Source organism: Triplophysa dalaica, chromosome 7 (genome assembly GCF_015846415.1).
Source record: "Triplophysa dalaica isolate WHDGS20190420 chromosome 7, ASM1584641v1, whole genome shotgun sequence".
NCBI lineage: Eukaryota > Metazoa > Chordata > Actinopteri > Cypriniformes > Nemacheilidae > Triplophysa > Triplophysa dalaica.
This window is the reverse complement of record NC_079548.1, coordinates 6999222-7013115: the sequence shown is the minus strand read 5'-3', so window position 1 is coordinate 7013115 and position 13894 is coordinate 6999222. Positions and strand designations below refer to the sequence as shown.

At 39.8% G+C, this 13894-nt stretch overlaps 1 protein-coding gene across 6 annotated transcripts; it reads left to right on the top strand.

The window, feature by feature from the left end:
- The first annotated feature begins 513 nt into the window (after positions 1-513).
- On the top strand, positions 514-13167 carry LOC130426441 (nuclear body protein SP140-like). 6 transcript variants are annotated; one of them, XM_056753227.1, is made up of 16 exons: positions 514-606; positions 8491-8690; positions 8974-9075; positions 9188-9321; positions 9548-9604; positions 9691-9738; positions 9926-9976; positions 10084-10114; positions 10268-10417; positions 10896-11029; positions 11206-11274; positions 11371-11483; positions 11577-11679; positions 11922-11957; positions 12052-12180; positions 12281-13167. In XM_056753227.1, the coding sequence occupies exons 2-16, from the start codon at positions 8504-8506 to the stop codon at positions 12347-12349; spliced, it is 1413 nt and encodes a 470-aa protein (XP_056609205.1). In that variant the 5' UTR covers positions 514-606; positions 8491-8503; the 3' UTR covers positions 12350-13167. The 6 variants fall into 6 exon arrangements, with proteins under 6 accessions (XP_056609205.1, XP_056609204.1, XP_056609206.1 ...); XM_056753226.1 differs by lacking the exon at positions 514-606 and adding an exon at positions 6731-6877; XM_056753228.1 differs by lacking the exon at positions 514-606 and adding an exon at positions 6731-6916.
- Positions 13168-13894: the final 727 nt, after the last annotated feature.

Here is a 13894-nt window from a genome sequence, read left to right as displayed (position 1 = left end):
AATATTCTATGTGTTGCTGACGCAGACAAGCTTATTCATGCATTTATGAGCTCAAGGCTTGACTATTGTAATGCTCTACTTATGGTTGTCCTGCATCATCAATAAACAAACTACAGTTAGTTTCTATCACACAACAACCATCACACTCTCTAAGATCTCAAAACTCTAGACTTTTGATAACACCTAAATCTACCAAAGGGGGTCAAGCTTTCTCATACGTAGCACCCAATCGTCAAGTATGACAGTATGCCAACGTTTTATAAAGTTGAGACATGAGTCTCAACTTTATGGTTAAAGGTCGGGTCACGGTGATTTATATTGATGAGCCATCATACATTCAGAGTGTGCTCGATCCACCTTTGGTCTGCTTCCAGCCATTTTTTTTTTAACTAATTTTTTTAAACTGATCTTTGTGTTTATTTACAAGAATTCTTTAAAATCAAGTCATGTCCTTATAGCTGTCAGACAGACTATTTCTAGTGATTCAATAGGATGGCAGATCGACCAAAGGGCGGGGTTTGTTGAAAGGAAAAAGAGAGTGAGAATGTGTGTACAATTTGTCTGTGTAAAAGAATAAAAAGACAGCAAGGCTGTGAACAATATAAGGTGAGTACACAATTTAAGTGAATATAATGAACAAAGAAGAGTTTGAAAATAATAGCATCATTTTTAACTCGCTGTCACTCACAACCCAGACGAAAAGGAAGTCACTTTTAGTTTCGTTTCTGTGTAAATCTCTCTGGCTGTGAGGGAGATACTGAACAACACTATTTCACAACAAGCACACGAATCCAATGTCACATCTCATGTTTATTTAGATAAACGGAAGTCTGTGTACATTTGCTTTTAATGACTCTGACGCATATTATTATTTAGAATAGTGAGTCATAATAAAAAATACAATACATTAGCATGGAGACGTGTTGATTCCTTTTAGTGTGTTATATAGGGTCTATAGATTGTGTTTTTATAGTTTTAAGGCATTCAAAAGACATTTACTATAGTGTTGCAAAGAATATTGAACCGTGGGCGTAAATCTCATTTAACAGTAGGGGGGGACAATACATATAAAAATTCTCAAGGGCAATTTTTGAAGAGGAAACAAATAATACAATCAAAATTGTACTTAATATGACACTAAGCGACAATATGCATTAGGTTTATAGGTTTATCATGCAGACTTGCAGTCATATTATAACTGAGCTGAACTGTCACAAACTGTAATACAAGTTAACAATAAAGCTTCTTTCCATTTATATATTTTTTTGTCTTTGTTGTGAAGACAGGATACAAATATAAAAACACACTACCCATGACAATGAGTCACTTTTTAAACACTTAAACACTATTAAAATGTTATCCTGATATATACTGCAACATCGTCTGACAAAGTCACCATACATCGACATTAATGAGTGGTTGTTATTTTCCCCTGTAGTGCACTGCCTCCGCCAACAAACATTGTTCATGTTCGTGTACCCAAACAAACAGTCTGTAACAGTGACAGATGCTTCAATTCTGTGTTGTACTCTATGATGAATCGCCCGAGATTCAGTAAACTGAATGTTTATCTTATCCGCCATACACATACTGCACAAAATAGATGCTGAGAAAACGATCCTCTCCAACTGAATGAAAGCTGTGCACCTTTTGTGGACGCTTGATATAGTGCCAACATCACAAAATTGAACCGGAATGTAAGCGGCTGTGACACGGGACCTGAATCGCAGGATCGGTGGCTTGTGGCCGTTAATGTTCACATCATGCCAGGTTGCTCAAAATACAACAATGAATGCGAAACGGCTTTGGCGTGTTAGTTGCAGTGTGTGACGTCCTATGTAACAAGCTAACGTTACAGTTTTTCTCAGTCGCTTTGGTGCATGTCTCACATCACTTTTTACATTTGCACAACAGTTAACGCATTTCTCAAAACAATTAGTTCAAACTGCAAAACCGAGTTAATAACCTGCAAAAGCCTGTCACTTGCTCAAAATGGAAAGCTCATTCCTCAAAAGCAAGTATTCAATGAAAGAGTCAATGTCATCAAGATGAAAAGTCCTGACACCATTGTTTATGAACAAGATAGTCAAATGGCTTTGTCATGTTTTCATTATGACAGTTTACTGTATAGTAAAGGTTTTCCAATGCAAAAAATGTCAGATTTTGGTGACACTTCCTGAAAATGCTCAAGACAGCACTATATACTATTTGCACAGCCATTTGAAAACTACAGTAAAGTTAGACATTACTGTATTTAGTGAGGTATCTGAGTACAAGACACTGAATACGTATGTTTAGCATTTTTACTGCATATGCTCTTAGCAGTTTTAATTTGTTCACAGCATTGTGCAAAAGAATAAATACACACTCATTTACAACAAACATAAACTCCCTTTGGGTAGAGCTGTGCACACCTGTAAACAATATTGCAGTACATACTGGAACTGAACATACAACATACATAGTACTGTAAATCATTCATGCACATCCAGAAGTTCCTCTCTGTCTCTTCACATAGTTTCATCTACATCACAGCGAATATCATCTCTTGCAAGGAAAGTATCTCCTTGAGTAGCGAATCCACCCTCTGCAGGACTCTGCTGTGATGTCATCACATGCTGCATCCATGGCCACTAGCAGGGCCATTTGGGTATGTGGATGCCGGTCATATACCTTCCACCTCAAGGAAGAGAAAAATTCCTCTAAATGGATTTAGGAATGGTGAGTATGGAAGGAGATATTCCACCAGCATCCTATCATGTGCTGCAAACCACTGCCTGAAAACATCTGAGTGGTGAAAAAGCACATTATCACAAACAACAACATCCTTATTCAGATGGTCTCCAGTTAGACCCCTCTCATTCTCAGGGATTATGTAAAGAGTGTCTAAAAAAAGTCAGCAGATGTTGAAATGAGGCAATGAAATGAGAACTATTAGTTTTATGTGGAATGACTATTTAGCATTGCCTCGGGGGTTTCCTCCGGGTACTCCGGTTTCCTCCCCTGGTCCAAAGACAAGCATGGTAGGTTGATTGGCATCTCTGGAAAAATTGTCCGTAGGGTGTGAGTGCGTGAGTGAGTGAATGAGTGAGTGTGTGTGCCCTGCGATGGGTTGGCACTCCATCCAGGGTGTATCCTGCCTTGATGCTCGATGACTCCTGAGATAGGCGCAGGCTCCCCGTGACCCGAGGTAGTTCGGATAAGCGGTAGAAAATGGATGGATGGATGGACTATTTAGCATTCACAAATTCAGTTAATTTTGACTGACATGACATAAGCAAATGATACTGTTATAAAACAGCAGAGAGTTGTATGAAAGCAATTGATGCATGTCCAAAAGCATTTGCAATTTGTTGGAAGGAAAGAGAAACTGCTACTATGATGTGCACAAATTACTAAATGTTGTGGAGGATGAACTAAATGTTGTGCAAATGTTAATAGTGATGTGAGAAATGCACCAAAGCGACTGAGAAAAACTGTAACTAGCTAAGTAACATTTTAATAGCTAACATAGCAGCTTCACGGAAAAATACATCGGTACTCAGCATTTTTTGCAACAACTTATTTATTAATGAATCAGCATCAACTACATTAAAGAGAATCACTTCATTTAAAGTGAATAAAATAGCCTTCTTACTGGAGTTCAACAACCACTGATGAACTGAGCCGCAAACCTGACCTGTCTTAAATATGTTGGGCAAAGCGCAGGTGAGATGAACGGGGAGAGCAGGCAGTGGGCCAAACCACTGTGAGAGACAGGGGAGGGGGAACTCAACAGTTTTTAAACTTTACACACATTTTTTGCGTTGTAATTTCTTCTAATTACACAATAACTTTAGGTAAATAGAATTATTTTTATGACAGTATGGAATTTAATTGATCAAGGGGGACAACCCTCGGATAGAGGGGGACATGTCCACTGCGTCCCCCCCCCCCCGGGATTTATGCCCATGTATTGAACATTCACCAATTAGTTTTGGTTCATTATCACATATTTGGGCAGAGCGAATCTATTTGAAAAGTCCAAACAAGGAATGTTGCAGTATACCAGTATTGACAATAAACATCATATTAATAAAAATCATACTTGATGTTGGGTTAATAGTAATGCTACACGTATAATATTGTTAGTCAGAGCAGGAACTGGTTGACTGCACAATTTTAGCATTTTACCTCAATAGCCACATCCATCCATCCATCCATCCATCCATTTTCTTCCGCTTATCCGGGGCCGGGTCGCGGGGGCAGCAGTCTAAGCAGGGATGCCCAGACTTCCCTCTCCCTAAGCACTTCCTCCAGCTCTTCCGGGGGGACACTGAGGCGTTCCCAGACCAGCCGGGAGACATAGTCCCTCCAGCGTGTCCTAGGTCTTCCCCGGGGTTTTCTCCTGGTGGGACATGCCCGGAACACCTTCCCGGGAAGGAGGACCAGCGGATCTACTCTGAGCTCCTCCCGAGTGACCGAGCTTCTCACCCTATCTCTAAGGGATCGCCCGGCCACCCTGCGGAGAGAGCTCATTTCGGCCGCCTGTATCCGGGATCTTTTCCTTGACCCACAGCTCATGACCATAGGTGAGAATAGGAACGTAGATTGACCGGTAAATTGAGAGCTTCGCCTTGCGGCTCAGCTCCTTCTTCACCATGACAGACCGGTACAGCACTTGCATTACTGCAGAAGCTGCACCGATCCGTCTGTCAATCTCCCGTTCCATCCTTCCCTCACTCGTGAACAAGACCCCAGATACTTGAACTCCTCCACTTGAGGCAAGAACTCTCCACCTACCTGAAGTGAGCAAGCCACCCTTTTCCGACTGAGAACCATGGCCTCGGATTTGGAGGGGCTGATTCTCATCCCAGCCGCTTCACACTCGGCTGCAAACCGTCCCAGTGCATGCTGAAGGTCCTGGTCTGATGGGGCCAGCACGATGACATCATCCGCAAAGAGCAGAGATGAAATCGTTTGGTCACTAAACCCGACGCCCTCCGGCCCCTGGCTGCACCTAGAAATTCTGTCCATAAAAATTATGAACAGAACCGGCGACAAAGGGCAGCCCTGCCGGAGTCCAACATGCACCGGGAACAAGTCTGACTTACTGCTGGCAATGCGAACCAAGCTCCTGCTCCGGTCGTACAGGGACCGGATAGCCCTTAGCAAAGGGTCCCGAATCCCATACTCCCGGAGCACCCTCCACAAGATGCCGCAAGGGACACAGTCGAATGCCTTCTCCAAATCCACAAAACACATGTGGATTGGTTGGGCAAACTCCCATGAACCCTCCAGCACCCTGGAGAGGATATAGAGCTGGTCCAGTGTTCCACGACCGGGACGGAAACCACACTGTTCCACCTGAATCCGAGGTTCTACCATCGGCCGGATTCTCCTCTCCAGTACCCTGGCATAGACTTTCCCGGGGAGGCTGAGAAGTGTGATCCCCGATAGTTTGAGCACACCCTCCGGTCCCCCTTCTTAAAAAGAGGGACCACCAGCCCGGTCTGCCAGTCCATGGGCACTGTCCACGACCGCCACGCAATGCTGCAGAGGCGTGTCAGCCAAGACAGCCCCACAACATCCAGAGACTTGAGGTACTCAGGGCGGATCTCATCCACCCTCGGTGCCCTGCCAGTGAGGAGTTTCTTGACTACCTCTGTGACTTCACCCCGGGTGATGGGTGAGTCCGCCTCCGAGCCCTCGGCCTATGCTTCCTCAATGGAAGACGTGATGGCGGGATTGAGGAGATCCTCAAAGTATTCCTTCCACCGCCCGATGATATCCCCGGTCGAGGTCAACACCTGCCCCCCTCCACTGTAAACAGCGTTGGTAGGGCACTGCTTCCCCCTCCTCAGGCGCCGGATGGTTTGCCAGAATCTCTTCGAGGCCGACTGATAGTCTTTCTCAATGGCCTCACCGAACTCCTCCCAGGCCCGAGTTTTTGCCTCCCCAACCACCCGGGCTGCAGTCCGCTTGGCCTGTAGGTACCTGTCAGCTGCCTCGGGAGTCCCACAAGCCAGCCAGTGTATACAAACTATCTCTGCCTCCCTACACTCGTATTGTAACAGTAGTTGTTTCCTCCATTAATAAAGTAAAAAGATAATGCAAAATATTCAGACTGTCCTCCCAAAAAACTACCCAGTCGGTCGTTTGTACAAGCACCTTATTACGACCAATAGTTACGTATTAAGGATGAGCGTCATCTAGCACCAGCAGTTTATTATGAAGTACATTAGGGATGATCCGATCAGGATTACGGTGCTTTAAGCTTTATATAACTGATATAAGATTTCTGGTCATTGCAAAATAAGCTTTAATTTTATAAATATTTTGATAAAATCATATAAGGTCAATTAAAAGTGAACTTCCCCTTTTACAACCATCCCTTTTTAAATATTGCAGTTCTTATTTTGACCACATACTTAAACTAACAACAACTTGTGCTTTGTTCTGGTGTTCACCTCTCTTCTGTCTAATGATTTTATAGGTAATAAACTACACATTGTCATATAAATAAACTGTAAATACTGTGGATTATTTAGACTAAATCTTATCAGACACTGTTGCTAAATCGCCTGAGCACACTAACGTTCTGATGTGTTTTGAGTGAAAGATTTGATGGATTCGGATAGTGAGTCTTCTGAGTTCATTGCTTGACATATCAGTTATTTTGACCGTTCATTTAAATGAATCGGTTCAAACGAGTCATTATGTCATTAGTCGAACATTAGCAGACGTTAACTACACGTTGTGTCTGTGTGTTCATGACAGAGGTCGCAAAAGAAAGAAGTTTACACGGATACCACTTTATCATTGGATAGGATTGATTTTCGTTTATTAAAAGTGTGGTTTATGTCACATGCGTTATGTGCGCGTCAGAGATGTAAAGGTAACCCGTTTTTTTCAACACAACTCACACTTAAGTCAGGTAAAAATATTCTCAGAATGTGCAATGTGCAACATGGTCTTCCGACCTTTTGTCAGTGTGTCTGTTGCTTTTGATTATTATTTGCGAATGACCTCTCGTGATGACGTCATCAAATTACGATCGGTTTGTGAGATCGGCCAAGTTAGGCCCGATTCACATATCAGGTCTTTTGCGCGCGCATATTCGTTATTATAGATGTAGACGTGCGGCAGCCTCGCGGAAACAGGGGGTGACGCGGTCGCGGTGCGACGAGCTCTTTTTTCATGAGCATCGGCGCCGCATCGGGATGAAAAAATCTCAATTTTTCAGAACGGCGCAAGAATGTGGTCATGTGACAAGAACCAACTAGCCAATACAGACAAACTCAATAAAAATGGGGACAAATATGATAAAGTAATACCAATTTCAGGAGCAGAGTTATTTGCAACTTATTTTCAGTGCATATAATCAATGTCCTTTGTTTTCCCTCTTCGTCTTAACGGCTATCGTGGCCCATGCCAGGAGAGCGCAAAGTCCTGGGCCCGGTTGCATAAAGCACCTTAAGTATAAATTTCCCTTGAGTGTGCCTTTAATTACAACTTAAGTTATTCTGTTATTGTCCTTGGTAAAGGGAAATCACCCCTTAATTGTCACACTTAAGGGACAAACGTAAGGTGCTTTATGCAACCGGGCACAGGCGGTTTGGAAAAAACGGAGAACGCAGTGTTAGACGCGAAATGTGAATCGATTGATTCATTAAATGTGATTATCGGGCGATTCCGATTCATTAAATGGCCGATCGATAGGAGTATCCCTATAAGTACAGTCATTCCATTTCTTTAGCTTATTCACTTTTTATGAATTTAACGTATATTCGTGTATTTCTTATAGTATCAATAATTCTATCAATATTTATAGTTTTAAAGATATTTTGAACACCTAACACATCCCCCACCCAAAAATATAAATACTAATCAACTATACAAAACGCAGCACTTGTGAATGTACAGTCACAGGTATTTATTGCATAAATTGACAAACAAACAGTACATTAAAAAACAAACCGTGTTGCAAACCTTCTGAATTGAAGCCATAAATAAGTTTAGACGAATATTATCCATGTATGCAACGCTTGTAGGCAGAGCTCGTTCAGACTGACGTCATGACGCAATGACGCAATCGGTCACAAGACACACGAGAACCAATGCTTTCTCACAATCACAGCTGACCTATCACTTCGTCTGGCGGTAATTTTTAATGTTTGTTAAACCCGGAAATTCACAGGATGTGAAGATTTACTGCAGATGGTGCTCATTTCAGCATCTTTTCCTCATAAAAGATCGTTTGTCCTCGGTACACTTGGCATATGTGTGCGTATTGAAAAACAATTGCGACTGTTTTATACGCTGTTTTTATGTTATACGATGAATAAATGGGTTATGTTGCTTGCTCAAAATGCGAGAATGGTGTAATTTGTAATGTAAATACAGTTAATCCTGTCAGTTTAAAGTGAAAATCACACGCCAATACGTGTCATCGTTGGAAAATATTATTTTATAATGACGTTAAAGAAAAGCTTCCCCTGCTGCTTTCAGAGAACTACAAAATATGGATGAATATTCAGTTACTGAATCAGAATGTGACCCAGAGAGCAGTTCATGTTCTGATTGGAGTGTGGATGAAGGAAGGAAAAGACAACGACTGGAAAAAAGGAAGAAGAAAACACGAAGTCGTAATGTGACTGTGCAGACAGGAACAACTCTGGTCGAGAAAAGAGGAGCCACAAGTTGTGAGAGTGAGTAAATATACAATTACAAAAACAACCATTGATGGAAGCAGTAGATTAAACACTGTTGTTTGTTTGACGTCAACCACAAAAGGTTTCTTGTGCTGAAAACCATGTTATTCATATTATAAAATAGTAAAAAAGACATGGCTCTTTAAAGAACCTTTGAGTGGATGGTTCTTTGTGGAACCAAAAATGGTTCTTCTATCGCATCGCTGTGAAGAACCTTTGAAGCACCTTTATTTTTAAGAGTGTAGTCTTGTTCATGCCTGACACACAATCTTTGTTTTAGATGCCAGCCAGTCTGTGGAAGAACAGATGGAAAACGATTCTCAACTCCCTGTTACATGCGGGAATAAAGAGGGTTCCCTGGATTTGGAGAAATTTTCTAAGTGTAAGTTTTGTTTAAAAGTAACTGATATATCTGTAAAGGGTTAACAGTAATGTTTGATAGAACTTTACATTAGGCAGATCAAACTTAAAGCAGGCTGTCTGTGTGTCTTTAGGGGAGAAGTGCATCTTTAGTAAAGGGCGGTGGTTCAACCCCCCAGAATTTGAGAAGTTCGGAGGAAAAGAGAAAAACAAGAAGTGGAAGTACAGCATCCTTTGCTGTGGTGTTCCGCTCCTGCAACTCATAGAGGTGCAAGTGTAATTTTAGCACTTACTAACACTAAACTAATGTATTGGAAATAACACACGAAATTACCATGGTTAATAATTCTATTCATCAGAGAATGATTTAAAAAAGGAATAATTTTATACAATAATAATTTTATATAAAACAGGCAAAAACACAAAGCAAAAATTACACAAAATTAAATGTTCAGCTCATCTTACACCAATCTTTGTTTTCTTTCTATTCGTAGGATAAGCTTCTTTTATCCCCAACCTTAAAAAAAAGAAGGATTCATCATGATAAACAGGTTTGATTGTTTTTGTAAATTGCACAAAAATATGTATGATATTCCTAATAATAATAAAACTGTTGCACTTTGTGTTTGTCTCACAGAGTAGCGCTGCAGAATGTTCACCTACTGGCAGACTTCGAGGAATGAAGGTAAGACCCTGATACAATGACGTTTACCATTATTAAATGTTAATGTTGCTAAAGATGTTCACTGTGAATGCATTGCACCACTTTTTATGCCCAATTTCCAGGAGTATTAGACAGTGAAAGATCTATCAGACTAACATAACATCATGTTTTCATCTTAAATTTCACACCATGTTTTCCTTTATAACAGAGGAACTCTCCCAAATCCTCACGTGCTACTGGCAGAGCCAGAAAAACAAAGGTTGGATCCAAATACCCAATAACATTTCCAAATACCATTTAAAATAGCGTTAGATTTCAGAACATGACCATTGAGGACTCTGTCATAATCTTTTCTTTTGATCACAGCCCAGGAAAAAGCAGTTTCTCTCCAGATCCGGTCAGTATGATAATAAAATTTGCTTAATATTATAATCATCAGTACAGATACATTTCCGTATTCCAGTTATGATATGACTTGTAAAATAATACAGACGTTTAGAAAAATAAATGTTTTTTAAGATGTGTCTTGATTGTTGTGCATTTGTTGCAGAATCTGGAAGAACGGAGAATGGCCACCGTGAGGACAATGACAACAACCATGATGAGCATGAAATTAACATGACTGTGTTTGATGGTCCCACCCTACCTGTTACCTGTGGATCTGTCTCTGGCATTCTACACAAAAGTCGCTTTGCTACAGGTTTGTTTCACATGTTTCTAACTGATGATTGTCTTATTACAGGTATTGTGGAATGTATTTATGTGAACCTGGACCACAGAACCAGTTATTTGGATCTTTTTTTATTGTTTTAATGCTGTAATGACGTTGTGGATACTAGATGAACCCAAAAGCAAACATTCTAAGCTTTATAAAAAGAGATTCAAACTCGATTGGATGATTACCAAAGAGCACACAGCAGCGAGCAAAGTTTGTTGGAGTGTTTCGGGCCTTTTTAGTCAGCAACAAAAATAAAGTTTTGATATATTTACGGTAAGAAATTTATAAAATATCTTTAAGGAACATGATCTTTACTTAATATCATATTGATTTTTCACATGAAAGAAAAATGGACATCATACAGTCTATTGTTGGCTGGTTTTGTGGTCCTTGGTCACAAAAAGCAAAAGCGAAATGCAAAGCCCCACAGAGCCTCTGAGATGTGCTGTGATTGTTTCAGGGTTTTGTGGGAAATGCATAAGAACTGAGGATTTTTGGCTGACCCCTGAAGAATTCTCCAGACTGAGCAAACAAGATGGAGCATGGAAAAAAGACATTGTGACCCATGGAAGACCGCTCGGAAAACTTATAATGGTACAAACATCTTTGTGTGCTGAGAGAAGAACAGAAACATAACTCAAAGAGTACATAACTAGGGATTTATAAGGGCCTACTTTGGTTTATGAAGTGTCTAATTATTACAAGGTTAATAATCTAAAAACTATAACATTTAGAAAACCCTAATTAATACATTTTCATCTGCTCTCTAGGAAAACGTTTTGGAACCACATGCACTTAACTGTGAATGTCCCACCTGTCTAAAAATTGATGATGACACAGTAAGCCATCGTTCACAATAACAACTAAGTCAAAACACTCATGTGCATCACATTTGTGAAGAAGTTAGTTTTAACCAGTTTTATGACCAATTACAGAATGATGATGAGTGTTACATGTGTGACTCTGAAGAAGATCTGGTGTGCTGTGATGAGTGTCCACGAGCTTTTCATCGACACTGTCACCTGCCAGCTGTAGATGAAGACTCCGAGTGAGTGAGGGAGAGAGAGAGAGTAGAATAAACAATTTAGAGACAGCCTAAACAGATGTGTAATATAATATTGTGTTTGTGTGTTGTGAACAGAGGTCAATGGTGCTGTACATTTTGCACGATGAAGAAAATGAGTGGGTCTAATCAAACGACACCACAGGATGTTTTGAACAGTCCACTTTCTCAATACAGACTGGTAAATTACCTTAAACATAACAAACCAATGAGTAATAAACGATGCTGTTGGTTTGATTTTCATGAAACGAAAATGTATTACTTAAAACCCCATAGAAATAATGCTGCAACAACAAGCATTTTAATGCGATAAGAAGAAGGAAAACATTTCCTCTTAAGGCTAATAGCATAAACGCACACATTTTGGTGGGAAGTGTTTTTATCCAACCAGCACATTTATTTCTATACGTGTTTGTTTTTCAGCATTGCCAGTATCTGCTGTTACACCTGCTACATGAAGTAAATCATTTTAATTTGTTTATGTTGCGATACATTTGTTTATCAAGTTCTTTTAGCCCGTTAAATGTGTTTCATGTGCACTGTTGGTTTACAGGTTTCTGTCAATAAGAACATGTGTGAAACTCATGATGTGAAGCAGTATTTGCAGAATGAGACTTATCAAACAGTGGGCGAATTTGTCACAGATATTGAACACATTTTCCAACACTGGTCCTCCGAAGGGGTGAGTTTTACAACAGTTTGTACACATAAAGTCTTCACAATCTGTATTTTTGAATGTATTTTATTTTAATAGATGTGTTTTTTTTGTCTCTTCTCTGTAGGATGATGACTTGAGTAGAATGCAGCGTTTGTTTAAGAGGGAGTTTGAAACCATATTTAAGCTCCTATAATGTTACGCCAATACCAACATTTCTGTTGTTAATGGAAAGTGTTGTTAATGGAAAGTGTTGTTAACGGAAAGTGTTGTTAACTGAAAGTGTTTTGGTTGTTGTACAGAAAAAAGATTGAGTTCAAGATAGTAAAAAAATTTATTGATTAAACCATACGGGGCTTGCACTTTCAGACTTGGTTTATTAGCTGCTCCCACACCATCAACTATACAATCATATTTTTACTTGTCAAAAAGAGAAACATTTGCAAATGGGGTATATGCATTTAAACCCGGAAAATCTCAACCAGCTCTGTTACATCCGGAGCACTTAGCATCCATAGGAAACAATGACGGTCTATTCAAGATTACGATCAACGACGTGAGTCTTATTCTCCAAACACTATGTCATACATCGACAACCAAAAAGATGAAGCAATTCTTAATATAAATATAAAATAAATAATAAGGAAATAAACAAAATTAAACCGAAAAGACACAACTGGAGGGTATAGTGTCGTGTTTTCTCTTGCAAGCTAAATAAATTTGAAACTCATTGATGACATATAGGCTTATTTATAAATATTTTAGGCTAAAATACATTTTGACTTCAAAAGGCCCCGGGGCTAGTTAACTCCAAGTGTGTGAAAATATACATGGCAATAAATAAATAAGAGATTTGGAGAAAAGAAGTTGCTGCCTTAAAGGTTTATGTTCAATCAAAATAACAAGTCATTTCAACTAACATTACATTAAACTGACTGAAAATATCAAGTTGAATCTTGTATAACTTGAAAAAATGGTTAACTTATTTTATTAAATTAAAGTGACATAAAAACATGTGTTGCCCTGACTTGTTGATCATATCATTTTATAGGGTATTAGCAGGGCCCAGTAACAGGACTGCAAGGGAGCCCTCATAGACAAAGAGCAATATTTTAAACATGTAGTTGGGTTTTCTGTATGTAACTGGACAGTGCTACATTGAAGCAAAGGGCCTCCTGTGTTCTTGGTAGTCAAGTGCCCCTGGGCACTAGCCCCATATGCCCGGGCGGTAATCCATCCCTGCTTGATAAACCTTTCGACAGTTGCAGCGAATCAGCTAATGTAACTGACAAGTGTCAATATTGCATTTACATTACATTACATTTAGTCATTTAGCAGACGCTTTTATCCAAAGCGACTTACAAGTGGGGTAGAACTTGATATTGATATACATGATATTGATCATGTATTTGGATGTTGTTTATGAGTTTGATTGAGATTCTCTGTTTGAGTTATTTAGTTTAGCGTTCTTTTGTTCAGCAGTGAAGTTCAACAAAAATTATAAACAAAACTTGTATTGAAGAAGGCTTCATCATACTGCAGGTATAGCAGCTCAACAGATGCGCGTGGCAGCTCGAAAGCAGGTAGGACCGGTTATGTAGTTGTTGTTTTTGTTAGATGAGCAAACTTGCAGTATCAGCCTTTCTTTTTTCCACAGCTTTGCTTTTACCCTTCGCTGTGTCACTTAATATATTGGGAATATGCACAATCCACACTTAAACGGTTGTAAATTATGAATCAT

Coding starts and splice junctions, on each gene's coding strand:
- LOC130426441 (XM_056753225.1), top strand. CDS start 8,153: ATGTTTGTTAAACCCGGAAATTCACAGGATGTGAAGATTTACTGCAGA. Junction 10,418..10,895: donor CAAAAGTCGCTTTGCTACAG/GTTTGTTTCACA, acceptor TGATTGTTTCAG/GGTTTTGTGGGAAATGCATA. Junction 11,680..11,921: donor CACTTTCTCAATACAGACTG/GTAAATTACCTT, acceptor TTTGTTTTTCAG/CATTGCCAGTATCTGCTGTT.